The sequence below is a fragment of the Diuraphis noxia genome, unplaced genomic scaffold (genome assembly GCF_037042655.1).
Source record: "Diuraphis noxia isolate RWA-SAM2 unplaced genomic scaffold, SU_Dnox_SAM2 contig0003, whole genome shotgun sequence".
NCBI classification, from domain to species: Eukaryota; Metazoa; Arthropoda; class Insecta; order Hemiptera; family Aphididae; genus Diuraphis; species Diuraphis noxia.
The window spans coordinates 46461499-46481370 of record NW_028301713.1 but is presented as its reverse complement, the minus strand read 5'-3'; the positions used below and the strand labels follow the sequence as shown (position 1 = coordinate 46481370).

Here is a 19872-nt window from a genome sequence, read left to right as displayed (position 1 = left end):
TGTAGTATATAATATTTTCAATTTTGCGTAATATTTTGAGTGATCGTCGTGAGAACTGATGTGATCAAAGTCCAAAGGAAAACATCACAACAAAAAATAACACATTGCTAGTGCTGTTATAATAACAATAATTTGTTAATACTTTTAAATTGAAATAACTCTTATAAATGAATAACATTTTAATAAATTTTTATATTATCGAATAATTTTTTTGAATGATAAACGAATTGATTCATTTGGTGTAAGTAAAATTGATCTCGGCCTAGTTTTGATCGTAGTTTGTGTTTCTTTACATGGCGATACTTCGAATTTTAACAATATTTCAGCTAGCCCTGTTTTGGCTTCCATCATTGCGAATCGCATACCTACGTACATATAAATAAACATAATTTGTGTATAATTACTATAATTAATATGTATTGACATCAAAATATATTCTCATTGGTATAAAATTAATTAAAATGTAGTATAGATAATAGATATAAGTGACTACCGATACATATCCTTGGTCCATCGCCAAACGGTAAAAACGTGCCGTGTGGTCTTGAACTTATATTTTCTTCAGTAAATCGTTCAGGATCAAATATTTTTGGGTCTGAATAATACTTGGGATCGCGGTGTAATGAATATGTGGGTATTATTAATTTCTCTCCAATATTTAGTGTTATGTTACTGTCTGCAATTGAGTACTTCTGAGTACACACTCGATTTAAAACGGGAACTGGTGGATGCAGTCTGAATGTCTCTAACAGTTTTTTGATAAAACAAGTTAATCATAAAGTTAAAAATATATTTTTATTCGATTTAGCTACTGTAAATTCATAACATAAGATGTAATAGGCAGATAGGCAGATATATATATATATATATACAGGTATATACTATATAGTATATATATATACTAACCATTTATCACCATATCTAAATACTTCATGTCTTTTAACGTATCGTATGTCAGCTTTCCATCGTTTGCGTTAAATTTTTGCTTGATATTGTCTCGTAATTTTTCTTGAACTTCTGGATTCATTGCTAACTCGTACAAGCAGTAACTTATCGTCGAAGCTGTAGTTTCAAATCCAGCAACAAAGAATACGAATGAATTTGCAGCTAATATGTCATCAGTAAATAATTCTGAAAAGTAAATACAAAATTGAATCATATTGCATCATGTATTTTTTCAAAATAGATTTTATTAGAATTAATACAATATTTTTCGTGGTGTTTTTTGTAAATGATGTCCAAATGTATTTGAATTTAATCGAATTCACTTTTTGATTTTAATAGTGATCATAATATATTATACAGATAGCTAATGCTGATAGTTATAATACTTTTAAGTTATAAATGTATGGCTAATATAGTAACGACTACCCATGACAATTTATAAAAATAGCTTATGTATTAAGAGCAAATAAATGAATATTTTAAGTTGATTGTTAACCATTCATATACTTGAAAAAAATAAATGAATAGCTTATAAAGTTATAAGTAATAAATAATATTTTTTTATAGCCTGCTATCATTTACAAGTAAACAATACTTAATAAAGATTTATAATTAATATCAAATCTAAATGTCTTACTTTGTCCATGTTCCTTCAATTTTTCTTCGTCTTTCAACTTTACTAGAAGTGCTATAAAGTCATTACGTGTATTTTCTCCATATTTGTGTTGTTCCATCGTAGTCTCAAGTAGATTATCAAAAAAGTCATATATGTCTTTTGACATGCCACGTATTCTAAATACATCTAAGAGCCGACCAAAACCAAGTAGTCTGGTGATATTTAGTAAAGTTGATCGAAGAGTTGGCATAAATATAGCTCGTCCTGTACGGCGAAATTCTGAATCTGGATCTGATAATGTATTACAGTCCAGTCCAAAAGCACAACGACCAATAGTATCAGTTGTAAACTGAGCCGACGCTTCACTTACATCAACAATTCCTGTAAAATGTTTATATTTTTGTCTTTATTTTTTAGCTACATTTATAGTGTTAAAGTATATAATATGTGTATAGACAAAAAATAATAAGTACCTAAAGGAAGGTAATTTGTGCATTGTGTCCTTTGACAACACAATAAGAAATATATTTTTATTATATAAAATTATTTCATGATAATTAGCATCTAATTAAGGACGTGAATATAGACATATATTCCTGTATCTTTCGCGCTTTCGGCTTACACATATTTTTCGGTTATTGCATACCTATACGGATTTTTTTTTAAATTTATTGCTTCTGTATACGTACTATATTATAGTATGTAGAATATAAGAACTAATTCAAAAATCGAATTTTGTGAACAAATTACATATTTTGAAAAGAGTTTACATACCAAGATGCCCTAGATACCTAACCTATCTGTATATATATGTATTATGACTATTATTTATATATAAAATATATAATATATTATATATAATGTACATAACATAGGTAATATATTATATAATATCATTATTACCACTGTTCTTCATTATCTGCCCATTCAAGTTGTCGATCAAACGCGTCGTGCACACGTTTATGTCACCTAACATGGACTTGAGCTTGGCGGCCGAGAAAGTCGGACTCAACTTGGCCCTGATTGCTTTCCACTGTTCACCCCTCAGGTTCACCAAGTGATCGAACAGTTTATCGTGTACGAACGACACCTTGTCCGCGTTCCGATCGACGAACGATCGGAAGTCCTTCACCATGATAGTGTGTACTAGCTGGGGGTCACGGATCACTAGCAACGGTTGACGTCCCTCGTAGATGCCGAAATACCGTTGCCCGTCGAATCGATGGTACAGCGAATGGATGACGTCGACGAGCGGTACGTGGCCCATGACCACGTCGCGTAGGCTTCCAAACGGCGGCGACGGCGCGGCGTGTGGTACGCCGAGCCCGGTCCACTTTCTGTAGTGGTACGTCAAGTACATGTAAACCAAGAACGTGACGAGTAGAACGGCGGCGGCGCTGAGTTGGACAAACGGAATCGACCACACACTCGACATGATAAATCCAACTTCACAGCTAGCAGACGGAATTGTTAATGTATCGGATGTTGTCCTCGTCCACCAGCCGCACAGGCGCACAGTGCTATTAAGGTTATGTTTACAGATCACGCATGTAACCCTTCACTTGACTAATTGTAACTATTGCAAAATTATGTGTGAATTGATCGGTCTACCGTCGACATCGAACAGTAACAATATTTTTATTATTGATGAACACGTCAGTGTTGAAAGACTACGACTTATGTGACCAACACTCGAGTGACGGCGATGATGATCGCGGAAATGCAACGCGTAAACTGTGTCGGTTGTCGGTATATAGCAAAATGTTGTTACTTTATTTACACCATATAATTTACGTGCACGTTTGCGTTCGTTGTATTATTATTATTATGATTGATATGAAGAGGGAGTATATATATATAGTAGAAGTGTACTAATATATTTTTTTTACCGTTATGGAACCGAAGTTCAAAAATAATCACCATCATGACTACTCGTGTAGGCGTGGTCTAATATGGTAATTTTGTTATGAATGTTAACACAAATTATCATTATCCAACAGTAAACGATATATTATATATTTATATATTACTAAGATTTATGAGTCATACAACACGGTCATCTTTTATAATAGATTAATAATTAATAGGTATTACCGAGTTTTCTGTGATTTTAAAATGTAATAGAAACAACAATTATAATAGGTACCTAGTAAAATTATTAATTACATTATAAAAAAATGATTACTTATTTAATATTTGATATTTGAATGAGAAATAAATTAAACATATAAAATATGGATCTAGGAACATAAATCCCAGGAATAAAAATCACCGGATAAAAAAACTCTGTACAATAATAATAATAAATAATAATTAGTCAGTTATTTTGTTATAAAAAGAAGTTTATCTATTAGTTTGCTTGCGTATTTTATGCGACACAGCAGTTAAAAATTTTCTAATCTTATATTATTTTCATTTTATCTTTTAACTATATCTTTTAGACAGATGTTTATAATTTGATAATGGACTATTTTTGAATTGCTCTCTTTGGGTTCACCTAAAGCCGCTAATAGGAACTTTAGCTCGATCGGCATGCTTGTTTTAAGTTTGTCTTATAAGTTTCTATACTGTGAGATTTTTTGACCGACTAGGTTTAATAACAACTAATAAATTAACCTGAAATAATAAATAATTCGTCAGTTGGTGCTGTCACATCGTAATTGCGTTTACTAAGTTTATATTTTTCTTTGCTTAAGAATTTCTAAAACAATATTTAAAGACTTATTGTGGTTGAAAAGCATTTTTTATTTACATACAGTAGAATTTTTTTCAGGTGATTTTTTCCCCCAGTTATCGAAAAATATACCAAAACAGTGCTAAACCCAATCCGCAACTTGTGGTTGCCGATTTAGATTGAACTTAAACACAAAGCTAGGTAGATTGACGCCGATTTATCCTGTGAACTGAGGTTAACTAACAGACTAACATTGTGTTGTACTCAAACCGAGATAGACCTATATGGCTTTATAGCGTATATATTAATATATAGGATTTGGCGGATCTACCATCGCCGTTGTACCATATACTCGTATACTACATCCTGTCTTCAACCAGGTGCTCTCATAAAAAAATATATATTTATTATGGTTATTTTAGCTTCAAAAGTCAAAACCACAATTTATTGATGTGTATAAAGAGATATTGGTATGAATTATGAATAAAATAAAACAAATTTATGGGTTAGGTAGGTTAAGTTTCAATTAGTTAGTTAGTAGGAAGTTTTCAAGAGAATATACCCTTCTCCCTTATATATCTGAATTCAGGATTCCGTGTTCTGATACCCTCCTCCCATGTAACAAGTATAATTTAGTATCAGCTATTAAAAATATTAAATCATGCATTATTAGAAATAGCCATTAGAATTTAGAAATATAAATGAATTTTGGATTCATGGAAATGAATATTAATGGTATTACTAACAAATTGGATTATAAAATCATCAGTAAAATAATATATGAATATCGTTATTATTTGATTAAATGACGTGTCATCAATAAAATACATGTTAAAAAATGAATTTTTTATTAATATTTTTACTTCAATAAAATTAATATTTTATGATATATATCTAATTTATTGGATATTGGACTTATTTATGAAATATATACCTAATAAAGTTAAACTGTAATCTTTTAAAAATAAATATGCATTGGTAGTTATGTAGAAATATATGATAATCACTACAACATTGCTGCACGTATAAATATAGGGTGTTTGTGTTTCATACAGAACGCAGTTTTTGAAATCCTAACTAATTTGTTATTGTTAAGAATATGGTATTGTGCTTATATAGTTTTTGTTACTTGTGGTTGTTTAGGATTTTAGTGAATAATCAATTTATTATTTATTTGTCGTCATGGAGCGGTATACAATCAAGCAACGAGCAACACGTTTTGCTTATTAAAACCCATTATATACATGGCGTGTGTATTGCTGTAACTTATAGAAAATTTCATACGATCCTCAAACATCGTGAAGCGATGACCGCATCACCAATAGTGAGGCTAGTCGGTAAATTCAAAGAGACAGGATCAATTTCGAATATTAAAACTCCTAGGCGCTAACGAGCCCAATGTTCGATTTTTCGATGTTTCGCTGTTGTTAATGACTCTAGGTCATATGCACAATATGTCAATATAAAATTTTACACTTAAACACTTAAACCTCAACTAATAGTGAAATAATATGAATCATTAATAATGTATTTTTTATAAAATAAACTGATTTATAGCAACATTAAAAACTGCATTCATTATGAAACACTCTATATATATTATATAATATTACCTACGTAATTACTTATATATACAATCTATTGACGAAATTTTTAAATAAATATATCATTCAAGTAATTTTTTTTAACCCAGTGATTTACACAAAATAAAAAATGTTTCTTCTGCTTATATTATTTTATCAGTTTGTTTTAATATGCTAATAAATATCCAATAAGATAAATATTTTATAAACGTATTGCAGGTATTATCAGAGCTAAAACTACTGCTATTACTAATCATTAGGGAATAGATTTGAATGCAAATTGCATTTTTTTCTGAATATCCGATTCCAAGCACGAAGTTCATTAATACATCAAGGAATTAAAAAATGTAACTTTTACTTCACATTTTTGACATTTTTAGTGCATTTTTATGTTCCTAAGTCATTTTTATATAGGAATAAATAAAAATTGATAAAAATATAGATTAACATTCATACTAAAAAATAAAAATAAAAATGTATGATGGTTTATCAGATAAACCCTGACACCAAACGAAATTATTGTTCACACGCGTGTAGACAGTACACACGTATATAAACATACATACAAGTTACAACATATTACATGCAATTAGGTAAAGATAAGATAAACTATTTATTTAAATTGTAACTTTGTATTGCACTGTTGAGTTAAATTAATGTGTTTTTTATAAGTTTTGAGTTCGAAATTGTGTTTTTATTGAATTTAAAAAGTTTTTTAGAGAATCTTTTTGATATTAAATCATTTTTTTCAAGATATTAAGTCGTATTTTTTAAAGACATTTTTCTTATTTTTATGGAATTAATATCCGTTTCCTACTTATTATCAACAGAATTTTATTATTATTTGGATCAAATTAACTTTAAGTATATATTCCTTAATATCACGTCTTTAATTAGCAATGTGGATCTTTAACAATAATAAACTGCTATTATAACAACATATAAGGTATACAACCTTGTATTATATTTTCAAGCATTTGACCCAATAACAAAATTTTATTAATATGTATAGAATAAAAACTAAAAAAATTGAAAATGACTATAGATAACTCTAAAACGGGTTAAAATATTTTGAAATTGTATAATGCATAGAAAATTATAAAATAAACATTTGATAAATATGTATTTAAAATTCCTAACGGTTAAAAGGACGCTTATAAAAAATTATTGTGGATTTGAGCTCAAATTTTTTTAATTTTCAATCACAAAAACCTCTAAGGAATGAAGTATTAAAATTTCAAGTTTTTAACCGATTAAAACTAACGTATCGTTCAACGAAAGATCGCTTGAATTCCTCAAAACTATAATAAATTGGGCACACTAGGCATTTATTAAATTGTATGATGTCTTAATAATTCATATGTTATTCATTAAGGCCTTTGTTTATATAATAATTTTCCTAGCATATGTAGTTATAATTGTTTGAAAAAGTCCCTCCTAACAATAAACCAACATATGGGTATTGCTAAAAAATTAAACAGTGATAACGCATGAAATGGACGTTTCGACTAATATGTAAAAATTATTTGATTTCTATTATTTTAAAATTTGAATATTACGAATATATTTATTTCGGGTTTCTACTAAATCTACTGTTTTAATAGTTGGTGTATATGTGGGTACGTAAATAATATAGTGTAAGGTGTATGATTAGAATATTAACCTCTGCTAGTTGCTACGTCTGGTACTGAAATTCTATTTTGGCAACAACGTAACTGGGTCGCTAAATATAGAATGACATTGATAATGTTCTCCTGGCTTGTTATAATGTGTACAACTGAGCATCCGCCAGACTTTAGAACTTTTAAAAATAGAAATACTAAAAAAAACTATTATATCCTTTGGAAAAAAATTTTTGTGAGAAAATTGTATAGGTATTACAAATGCTAAAATGTTGACGAAATAAAAATTATATCAGTTAAGTAACAATTTTCCATTTATTTACACGATAACAATAATGTAGTTTGATTTTTATGATACAAATATGATATCCTCTCCGTTCTCCAATTTACTATAGATGTATGTACAAATTGGGTGAAGTAGGTTGTTTAATTTTCTTACATACTAACCCATCGATTGGTTACTAAATTGGAATTTTTTATCTTAGAGGAGTGTTTTGATTTCATCATACAACACCAATACTAAGGCACCACCGGTTCCTCTCAACACGTTTGAGAAAGCTCCCTTGAAGAAAGCACCCATTCCTTCTGTCTTTGCAATTACTGACCAACAGTGAAGAGTGCTCTTGTAAACGATTTCAGACTTAGCACGACCACTTTGCATCATCATGCGCCTTCTGACTGTGTCGAAGGGATATGAAACAACTCCAGCAACAGTTGTTACAACCTATAAAAATGAATAGACATTAATCAATAGTTATAAATTATTAAAATATAAATTTTTAACGAATTAAATCTGTTGTATTTAAATTTAGAAAATCGATTACCTAAACATGAACTTAAATCAGAATGTTGAAAAGTATGATTTAAAATTTGTTATTTTATATGAAATTATAGAAAGCTCATACTGAAAACTCTACATGTTCAACCGATATTTTATATCCTATTTGGTATGCTAATATGATATTTAGTGAATTATTTAATTTACTTGAGCGATAGCCCACGATAAAAGAAATCCAGCAGATTTGGGGTCTGGCAACATTCCCTTAGCAGTGTCGAAGCAACCGAAGTATGATGCTCTGTAAATGATGATTCCTTGAACGGATACACCAAAACCTTTGTACAATCCAGAAATTCCGTCAGATTTGAAGACCTTGGTCAAACAGTCTCCCAGTCCGTTGAATTCCCGACCAGCTCCAGCTTTACCGACATCAGCGGCTAACCTATTAAATGTTTTAGATATGAATTGTAAAAGAATATTTTTAAAAACTTTTGATAGTAGCCACCTTGTATTCTTTTTTTTGGACATACCTGGTCCTAGCGAAGTCCAATGGGTATACAAAGCATAAGGAAGTGGCACCAGCTGCACCACCTGATGCTAAATTACCGGCAAAATATCTCCAGAACTGTGTGTTCTTGTCTACACCTCCCAAAAAGATTTGCTTGTATTTGTCCTTGAATGCAAAGTTCAAAGCTTGAGTCGGGAAGTACCTAATCACGTTGGCCATGTTTCCTCTCCAATAAGCTGTAATTCCCTGTTCCTTGGGAATACGTACAAAACAGTCCACCATGCCTAACGATTGATAAATTATACTAGTATTAACATAAATTAAAATTATAGGCTGTAATTTATACATTTATCTTTATATATTTTCCGGAAACAATTAGCAATTAAAGTAAATTATAGAAAAAAATCGTTCAAGAACATTTAATCTATTGAAATTATATTTTATTGTCAAACACAAAATACCTTTATATCTGTCTTCTGGTGCAATTTGCTTGGAAATATGTTGTACTTGTAACAACAATTTGACACGTTCGATCGGAGCGACAGCTGTCTTAGATACGGCAGCGGAAACACCACCGGCTAAGAAATCCTTTGCGAAAGATATTGGGTCAGCTAAGGCAGGCATCATATGTGTTTCTTTCTTGTTCAAAGCCATTGTTTATTTATGCTGGCGTTAAACTGTTAGGTATATAAATTTGATCGAAACTGAGTCACACGCAACGGAGAAGGTACTGACACGACTGACTCTAAGGGCGACACAGCTATGCTTATATCGTTGGATTTTTGGCCACCTGGCGTATTGCCAAGTTTCTCTGGGCCACTATTATTGCGTTAGTTTTGCATTGAAATCATCATTGTGTAAAATCAAAAGTAGAAATAAAAAAAAAAGAACATTGAACGTGAATTATTGATTTTCAATAATAAGATGCGTAAAAGTAATCATAGGTATAATATATATTTTGGCTTAATTAATATGAAATTAAATAAGCATATTATAATATATATTTATAAATTGTTCGTCAACTTTTAATTTCAACAAGATCAGCAATATTTTAACTAGGTGATCATAAGTATTTTACTATATTTATTCAATGTTCTACTTAATATCAATTATATGTTATATTAAAACAATATCATACTTATTTTAAAAACAATATAGTATTATATAGTTGAAATATTATCATTAATACATATTATAATTACTAAAACTTTCAATCAAAAGTGAACACATTTTATGTTTTTATTAATTATCTAAATAAAATAGTAAAATAAAAAATATTTTCTTTCATTAAGACCAATTAAAATTATTTTTAAAGATAACTTATAACATGTAAAGTATACAAATTTTCTTTTATATTATTTAAGCATAATCATAATATTAAGTTGCAAAAAAATAAAAATATTCTTATACTTCTTATATTTCGCCACAATTTTTACTCAGAAATAATTCTGGCAATTAATTATTAGATATTTTTTTCACAAGGTCGTTAGGTGTGTCAAATGATTTGTCAGGGACTAAGTTCGTTCTACCTGCCAAACATTCATTCGTTTTGTTTCGATTGTAATAATTTAATCATTTTATACAATGTTCATCTGATCGACAGGTTATTATAAATCATTGTTACAATTGTAAGTGTTACCTTTTTAAATTGTCGTTTTAAAATCTAGTAAGTAACGGAATCTATTTAAGAAACGCATCCTACACGTTCAAAACCAGAAAACCAGATTTTCAATCAAGCTACTTCAGTTTAATAAATAGTCTATCAAAAGCATCCTAAGTAATATTATTTTATATTATATAATCATAAAGGAAAAATTACAATGCATACAAATCGTAAAACGTTATTCAAATTAAGTCTTAGAACCTAATTAAATTCTACATGAATTAAATATTTCCACTCAAACATCTTTGAATGGACAAAGCTACCTTATTATAAATATTAAAAATATGCTAACTCAAAATCTTAGTAGGTAAAATTCACTGAAAATAATATTAGAATATGGAATTTATTTTTATGTACAATTTTATGTTATAAAAACAAATAGTTTTTAAATGTATATTTTATAAAAGTTTTTTATCCACATGTATTCAAAAATAAAAATAAATATTTTCATACCGTTTAAAAAAATATTTAAATACTTTCAGAATAATTAATAAATAAATTATCTAATAAATCATTTTATGATTTGAAAAATTGTATAATTGAAATTTGAGTAGCAAAATTTATTTTAGGAATATAAAATTTGTACATTAAATATTCTATGCATATTGTGTAATGTGTATACACCAAATAGAAGAAAGTCGACACGAGGTATTTTTTAATAATTATTATTCTTAATTCTCTATACAATAATATTCTATGTCTATCATTAATCTATAAGCAAAGAAGTAAAATCTCAATAATTTATCTTTTTATATTTTGTGATTTATATCAGCTTAGCAGCTACCATTATTGTATAAATCTAATTGTAACGATGCTATCTATTATTGGTAAATAGAGCAGGCGAATAGCCAGAATCAGATTTTAATGGGGAAAATCGTTTGGCAGTTTTTTACTACAATCATCTATATGATTACATAGTTACATTTTTGTTAACTTATTTTATTTGAAAATATTTTTGAGTTTTTTTCAATGAAACAATGAAGTAGAACCTAGAGGTACCTCTATATTTTATATTATAATTAATTTTTTTTTTTATTCCGTTTAAACATGTCATATACAGAGTGATTCTTTTAAGTGGGTACACTAATTATCTCGAAAAGTATTTACTTTTTTCAAAATATTTTTTTACATGGTTTCAAGTTGTTAAAAAACCAACGTTTTTATTAAAAAATTATATTTTTAAATATTTTTTATCCTTATCATTTTTTAAGTTTTTTACTTTTTTGAATGAGAACATAGAGTTTTAATTTCATATTCCAAAGCAGAATATTTTTCTAAGTATTTTGATACGTAAAAATCGAATTTAGGACGAGTAGTTTATGAGTTATATGTATTTAAAGTTTAGACAAGCGGAGTAGTGGACAAACATTTTGCGGGGTAACCCCGTACCACTCCACTCCGCTCATCTAAACTTTAAATACCTATATCTCGTAAACTACTTGCCCTAAATTCAATTTTTATATAACAAATTACTTAGAAAAATATTCTGTTTTGGAATATCAAATTAAAACTACATGTTGTCATTCAAAAAAGTAAAATACTTAAAAAATAGGGATAAAAAAATGTTAAAAATATAATTTTTTAATAAAAACGTTGGTTTTTTAACAACTTGAAACCATGTAAAAAAATATTTTGAAAAAAGTAAATACTTTTCGAGATAATTAGTGTACCCACTTAAAAGAATCACCCTACATACAACATAAATAATATATTTTTGAATGGCAGTAAGTTAGTAAAAGAGTTATGCTTATAAAACTATTATAGTATATGTACCTAATCTACTAAATACACTACTTAAACATAATGATAGATCTATTGATATTTAATAATTTTAACTACTGTTGTTTGATTTATAATTAATTTTAACTCATTATTATATTTGATATTTTAATCATTAATATCCAAAATATAAAATTTTAAAACAAATTTATCAACATTGAAATAACTTATTAAAAAATCACAACAATAATATATGTTGATTTTGAAATTCCTATATAATAGAGTTTTTTATAATACCAATTTTATGACAAAATAATGAGCATAGGCAGTTATATATAGTATTAGATAGACTCGGTCTATCTGATAGAGAGATCGTTTTATATAAATTAAAATCTAAAAAATTCGAATATTAGAAAATTTCAAATGTCTATAAAATGCTTAGAATTTGACTAAATATTTTGATAATTTCCCTGTGTATAAAATATTATTTTATAAGTTACTGTTAAATGATTCAAGTTTATATGAATAATATTTTTTGAAATACAATGGAAAAACATTTTTTTGAATAAAATAAATAGTTTAAATTTAAATTAAAGATATCAAATTATCATATAAGAAATATTATCTGGAGTCTAAGGAGCTAGAGAGAATACAACAGAATTACAACAAAATAACTAAAATACATTTTTTTAAATATCTTTAATTTCGTCCAAATTTGTTTTAGATTCTGAACGAAGTGATGAATGTATTGATTTTACAATGATGTGTTTTTTTTTTTTGTGTGTCTGTGTACAGCTAGTAGAAATAATGCTTCAATTTCAAACTTTGGGGGTGGTTTCCGATGTAAAAGTGAATATCCTTGGTGCATTTAGGTCAAAAGTAAACATTTACAACAGTTTTCAAAAAAATCGAGAAAAACAAAAAAAAAATGACAGAAAAACGGTAATTTTAACGCAAAACCAGTTTTCGACCAAATCGATATTTTTATATGGTTGTAATTCAAAAACTAATCACTGTAAATAATTGAAATTTTCACCAAATGTTAACGTTAGGGATATCTATATACAGTTTAATTTTCAAAAATTTTCGACATTTTTTGAGTTATTTATAGACCACTGAAATTTTCAATTTTTTTGAGAATTTTTTTTTGAAATGTCGGTAAAAAAATGTTGGACGACCAAAAAAACTTGAAAATTTAATAAAATTTTCCTTATAAGTTGATACGTAATTTTACCAGTTATTGAGATTGGCATTTTCTTTACATGATTTAATTTTCAAAATATTTTGACTTTTTTTGAGGTATTTATAGACAACTGAAATTTTCAATTTTTCTGAAAAATTTTTTTTGAAGTGTTGATAAAATTTTTTTGGACCTATCAAAATACTTGAAAATTAATTTAATACAGAGTTTGTCATAAGTTAGTCTTATTGTGATTAAAAAATTATAAGAATACATAGGCACAATTTTTTTTTATAAGCGTTTATAGTTCAAATTTTGACTAAATAAATAAAAATTACGGCAATGTTCAAATTATCTTAGATCGAAATTCATAATAAAAGTTTTTATTTTTAATTCTAAGATTTGAGAATTTAATGCAAGGCTCATAATATATTTTTACAATATCAGTTGAAAAATAAAAGAAATGTATAGTCACATTTTTTTTTTACAAGCATTTAAATTTTAATTTTGACAACATACGTAAAAATCACGAAATTCCGCAAATTATTATAAGCTAGAAATTCATAAAAAATTTTCTTTTTAAATCTAAGATTTGAAAATTTAATACAAGATTCCTTAAAAATTTGTCAATCTTTATCACAAAAAACATGTCAACCGGAAATTCAAATTAAATTGTTATTAGCATTTGAATTTCAAATATTGACAGAAATTCGTCAAAACCATGAATATTTGCAAATTATTTTGTAGTTCAAAATTCATAATATTGTTTGTATTTATATCTAAGGTTATAAAATTTAACACCAAGTTTTCCATAAGTTTTGCTTCAAATAGCTATAGAGAAAATTTGAAGCGTCATTATAGGAAAAATGTTTTGAGCGTTTGAGTTTGAAATTTTTATGAAATCGCGTAATGATTACGATATCCTCAAACGAGTCAAACGAATTTAAATATTATTTGTTATACTTCAAAAATTATAAGTCGTAGATACTTGAAAATTTCACCAGATATTTAGATCGGAAATTGAAAAATTGAAAATTTGTTCAATAATTGTACCACAGATTATAACACATATATATTATTAGACGAGATGATTATATTGTGATTACGAAATGTTTTCATGGATATTAGAGAAGAATTTGTTTGAAAATTTAATACAAAGTTCCTCATAAGTTATTCTTATAGTAATTAAAAAATTATAAAAATACGTAGGCACAATTTTTGTTTATTAGCATTTGAAGTTCAAATATTAACTAAATACGTAAAAATTACGAAAATTCGCAAATTATTTTAAGCTAGAAATTTATACAAAATTTTCTTTTTAAATCAAAGATTTGAAAATTTTTAATTATCTATAATATATGCTAGACTGACAAATCATCTCCGTTCAGAATCGTTTTTCGTATACAATGATACCTATCATTGCATTCAAATCTAACCTACCCTAGTCAGAGGTCCACCCCACCACCTAATGTACAGCAGAGCGACATCCACTTACCCGATTTTTATCTATATAATTTCATAATCTTACAGTGTAATGTATAAATCCGAAACGGTAATATAATCACACGTCTTTATTTTTAACTTTATTATGTAAATCGAATTACTAAACCCACATTTCATTATATAAAACATAATTTATAACATTATTCCCTGTGTAATGTACATACATTACGGTTTTCTGGAGACAGTATAATCTTAATATTAAATTTGAAAGTATTATCGAATGTATAAATAACAGAAGATGTATATATATTTTTAATTTAGACAATATATTAAAAATTAAACGAACAATCAGCGCATTTAATATGAATCTAATTTACGAATGAAAGACATTTATTTAATAGTATATAGAACCATAGGCTTTTGTTATTTAAACGCAGAAAAAAGTGATATTATAGAATATAAATATAAAATATTAATATTAAAGAAGAAAACATTTTCTTTAGCATTATATATTATAAGTATAAAACTATATTTTATTTGAAATTCAGGAGCTAATTATACCTCTAAATGTACACTAAAATATGACATAATTTACAGCTTTTTAAAGCTGAGAAGGCGCCACAGCAATTCTGATTTTAGTATCACAATATTTTTTAAATAAACTCTGCGTTTATACTATAAATCTTTTTTTGTAGATTGTTTGAATATCTATTAGCATTTAAAACGTTTTTCCACAAATGCTTCAAAATATAAGTATTATCAGACAGAAACCACTCCTCATATGCATATGGTAGAAAGTAGTTGGGTCTGTCTTTTTGTTTTAAATTAGAGATTTAGACATAAAAACATAGTATTTGAGTTTCAGTTATAATTAGTGTATTTATTTATTTTTACAATAATACAGCAGACTCCTCCCGAATCGTAAGATTTGGTATGAGTGTGTACGACTCCTCGAGAAACAACTGTCTCATAACAGTATCTATATATCTTTGAATATAACTATATAAGTTACTGACATTTTGGCTAAAATTTTAAATATTAACAATTAACTAATGCGCTTATTTAGTATTATGCATAAACAAAAATAACGTATGCATAATTATATAATGTATTATATTATTTATTGTACCTTTTTAATTATTATTTTTGGAATTCCATACAGCCTCTTCGAAGCTCTGTGCCTCATTGACGACATCAACAACCATAGAATTATTTCATTTCTCAAACATATTGATATGTATAACCCAGTCTAATGAATTCTATTTATTTATTGTTATTTCACTAAAATTTATATCGTTGTAAGTCTAATAACCATAGTTGTTGATGCTTAACTATATGTATAATAAAAAAAATAAAATTTAATTATTATAATTAAAATTAGGATTAATTTTAGTACCTATACGTATTATTGTTCATTGATGTCATTCAGGCATTGGTTCATGTGCTTTTGATGTGCGACTGCGTAATCACACATACTAACTAATACCAGTCATAGCCATGTATCTGCTGAACATGTTCTCTTTATATAGTATATTTTATTTACATAGAAATAATGTATTTATAGTATACACCTATGTAGCTAGCTATGTGGATGGCTATGTATGAAATAGAAATGTTTGCGACTTGCGTTTTACACGTATGCTGAGTGTTATCGATAACTGACAAAATATCGATATGCAATAGCGTAAAAAATATATGGAAATAAATGTCATCCTAATCACTGATGATAATATTATAGTATGATATTATTATATGTATATGAACAATACATAGGATATAAAGTATTGTAATTTTATATTAATACAAAATATTGTACATTCTATTATATATATATTATATATGTGCCTATATGGCTATATATTCACAAGTAGGCTATAATAGCTTTAAGACTATTAGTATTATATTTATAAATATGCTATAGCTTATTAGTAGTTAATAATTATTACACAATGTAATATATCCATATGAAGATTGGTGGAATCACGACATGCCCTCCCCTCCCCATAAATGTACCTTTGTGGTTATCATTAATTACTACTCTCCAACAAAAATAATATGTACAAAAATTCTGAGTAATAATGAAAGCTAAAAAAATAGCCTAATCAATACCTACTCATAAAAATAACTCAGTTCCTAACCGTCATATTCCGTCTTCTGATTTTGTTTATACTTTGTATTACTGCTGTACAGTTTTACATAAAAGTTGTCTAGGCATCTTTTATAACATAATAAATAAATATGTACGATATATTCAAGGTAAGTAATGAACTAATTATACTCGTATTTATAATAATTATAAAGAATCTGATTAATGTAAAAAAATAATTCGTATATTACCCTGTATTTGCCGCTATATTAACTACCTACTATGCTATCGATAGTGACTACTTATGGAGTAATTGTAGATAACCATGCTTGTGACATTGAACTACAAAAATATTTGATTAACTTGTCAACTGTTACTATATAAATAACATATTGTAGGTATTTGACACAGAAAAAACATAAAAATCAAATTCAAAAATAGAGATAAGTAATGAATTAGTTAAAAATACAATATACAGAAGATATTTGTTATTTGTATATGAAAATACAAATTGTGACAGTTCTAGTATATTATTATATTTTTCTCCGTCATGTATAAAAATTATTTTAGCTCATTATTGATGAAATAAGTGTTTTTTATTATTACAAATTGGCTATATTTTATTGATTATTAAATTATACGAATTTAGTATGCACGGTCAAAAGTATAAATTTTAAATGAACCTCAATAATAATTTATTTATTGAAGTAGGTACTAGGTAAGTACATGCAATACATGAACATTTAAATAATAATAGATTGGCATAATCTAAATATACATATATACGTATAGTTGCAAAAAAAAACCGTAATTAAATAATATATTAGGTACCTACTGCTGCATTGCCTGTACTAGGTATATTGTACAATTTGAAGGTACGTAAAATAGTTTTGTAAACTTAGTGTGTAAAACTTGTACAGCATTTCATAATATATAGGTATGTAATGGTATTGTGATCACATACTCTAATGTATATTTACATATTTAAAATAATACGATATTAAACAAATAAAATTAACAAAAATAAATCATTATGTATCAATTTCCAATGATATTTATTTACAGCACTGTAACACATTGTTTTATAATTTATTTAGTATGCATCAATGTGTGTTTTAAATCTACCAACCATGTTTTTGAACTTTCTTAATAATATTGCAGTTTATCCAATCGAAAATAAATAGGTACACCTCTAAATATGAATAAAACAATACAAAGTAAATAGATAGCACTAATAATTAATAAATTAACATTTTATCAAGTAAAATTTGATAAAAGATAATGTATACCTCTCCTTAGAGACCCCATAAAGGTGATTGTTTGATCAGGATTACAATAGGGTCTAGCTTTTTAAGGGGACCGTTGAAATTTTGATAAAACTACTAATTATTCTGTATGAAATAATATTTTATCATTAGTATAAATATATATTATAATATATTAGGTAATAATCGTGTATTGGCTACCCGTGATGTCTGTAATGAGTTGTAATTTATTGAAAGATTTGTATTAAAGGGATTATTAAAACATTTAGTACAGGGATTTAAAATTTGATGTGAGGACCTGCCTCTCGCTAATTATTTGAAAGAAAAAATATTCTGAAGAATAGCATGATTATAGAATCAAATATGATATCAATCATAATTTTTCTATTTAGTTTCCGTAATTGTCAGGATCCTCGATAATTGTATTTGAGTATAGTTCTTACCAAAATATATATTTAAATATTACATTTTAATGTCTATGTTCATTACATATTTACTGCTTGTGACCCAGTGTTGTGTTTGGTTTTATATGGGTTTTTAATACTAAAATTCACACAACAAATAAAGTTGAATAAGTAATTATATTTTTAGAAGTTTTGAATGTAGATATATTTTTCAATTGAAACATTTTTTTATCGTTTTTATTGTATAATACGGTGTATGTCCTAATGATTTGTGTACTTATACCAGACGTCGATGTTTCATTAGTTTATCAATCAAGTATTAAAGACAAAGATGGATAAACAGAGTTAAGAGTGACCTACAAATTCTAGGAGTAATAAACGGTGAAGAGCTAGCTAATGATAGAGAAGCATGGAGAGATGTGTGATGGTGGTTGCGGCTAAGGGCCTAAATGGTCTATTTATATTAAGACAAAAAAAAAAAAAAATAATAAATAATAATATCAAAAGAAAAAACGCTAGATAGTAACCTATATAGAGAATAAGTTGTACAGCACAGTTGTATATTTGTAACTACCTACAGGCTACAACCTACTATTAGATACCACCTATGTTTTACCTATATCTAAAAAGTAATAAATTCTGCATTTTTAAAATAAATTATCTAGAAAAGTATAAATAATTGGTTAATTTTTGTTAAAATAATATTCGCATGTTGTTAATGCATTTGTTTTTAATTTAAGGAGAGTGAACCATATTTTTCAACTTAAAAAGCACATAATAAATTTAGTATCGAAAGTAAAATAATTAGTAGCTTATATAATACATACTACACATTTCAATTATTTGAATACTCAAAATATGCTTAAGCAAAAAACATCTCAAGTCCTAAAAATAAAACAAATATATTAGTAGCCATTATGACTTTTAAAGGTTATAGTGAGAGCAGAGGCGTACTCAGGAGTTTTCAATGGGGGGGGGGGGGGGGGTTAAACATTTTGCTTTTTATTACTGGGACTTTGACACCTTCTTTTTAAAGATATTCTTACTTACCTATCTAATCTTACAGTTCTTAACCTATAATGCATGCAATCGTTGTATATTGCATGTTGGCATACAATTTAAAATAGATATATTTTGTTTATTTTTTCCTTAAAAAAAAAATTTTTTTTAGAAAATTGCTCCTGTGAGTTATACATATTATATATGTATAGGGGAGAGGTGGCCCCAGTGAGACACTAAAAATTACTTTTTAAATATTGTTTTTGTTTTAAGTGATAATCCTTCAACTTCATTATGGTTTTATTCTAAATATTATTGAGCATTAAAAACATATTAGGTACTTCATTCTAAAATTTAACGAAATTTCAACCCAGAGAAATGTTTTTT

At 27.0% G+C, this 19872-nt stretch overlaps 2 protein-coding genes across 2 annotated transcripts; both read right to left on the bottom strand.

Annotated features, from left to right (window-relative positions):
* Window positions 1–142: 142 nt before the first annotated feature.
* On the bottom strand, window positions 143–3310 carry LOC107163281 (cytochrome P450 6DA1-like). The gene is given in 5 exon segments (NM_001365110.1): window positions 143–365; window positions 494–745; window positions 907–1131; window positions 1583–1942; window positions 2465–3310. Coding segments are annotated over 5 exon segments (1539 nt in total). The 5' UTR covers window positions 2997–3310; the 3' UTR covers window positions 143–195.
* Window positions 3311–7736: 4426 nt separating this feature from the next.
* Window positions 7737–9480, bottom strand: LOC107163307 (ADP/ATP translocase 2-like). Its single transcript, XM_015510668.2, has 4 exons — window positions 9188–9480; window positions 8749–9010; window positions 8426–8660; window positions 7737–8164 (listed from the first exon to the last, which is right to left on the bottom strand). Exons 1-4 carry the CDS (start codon window positions 9378–9380, stop codon window positions 7922–7924), a joined length of 933 nt encoding a protein of 310 aa, XP_015366154.1. The 5' UTR covers window positions 9381–9480; the 3' UTR covers window positions 7737–7921.
* Between the last annotated feature and the right edge of the window lie 10392 nt (window positions 9481–19872).

Bases quoted from the DNA above. Each gene is read 5' to 3' on its own strand.
- LOC107163307 (XM_015510668.2), bottom strand. From the start codon at position 9,380: ATGGCTTTGAACAAGAAAGAAACACATATGATGCCTGCCTTAGCTGAC. The intron at 9,011-9,187 runs GTATTTTGTGTT...ATCAATCGTTAG, and splicing joins ACCAGAAGACAGATATAAAG to GCATGGTGGACTGTTTTGTA. The intron at 8,165-8,425 runs GTAAATTAAATA...TCATTTTTATAG, and splicing joins TATCGTGGGCTATCGCTCAA to GTTGTAACAACTGTTGCTGG.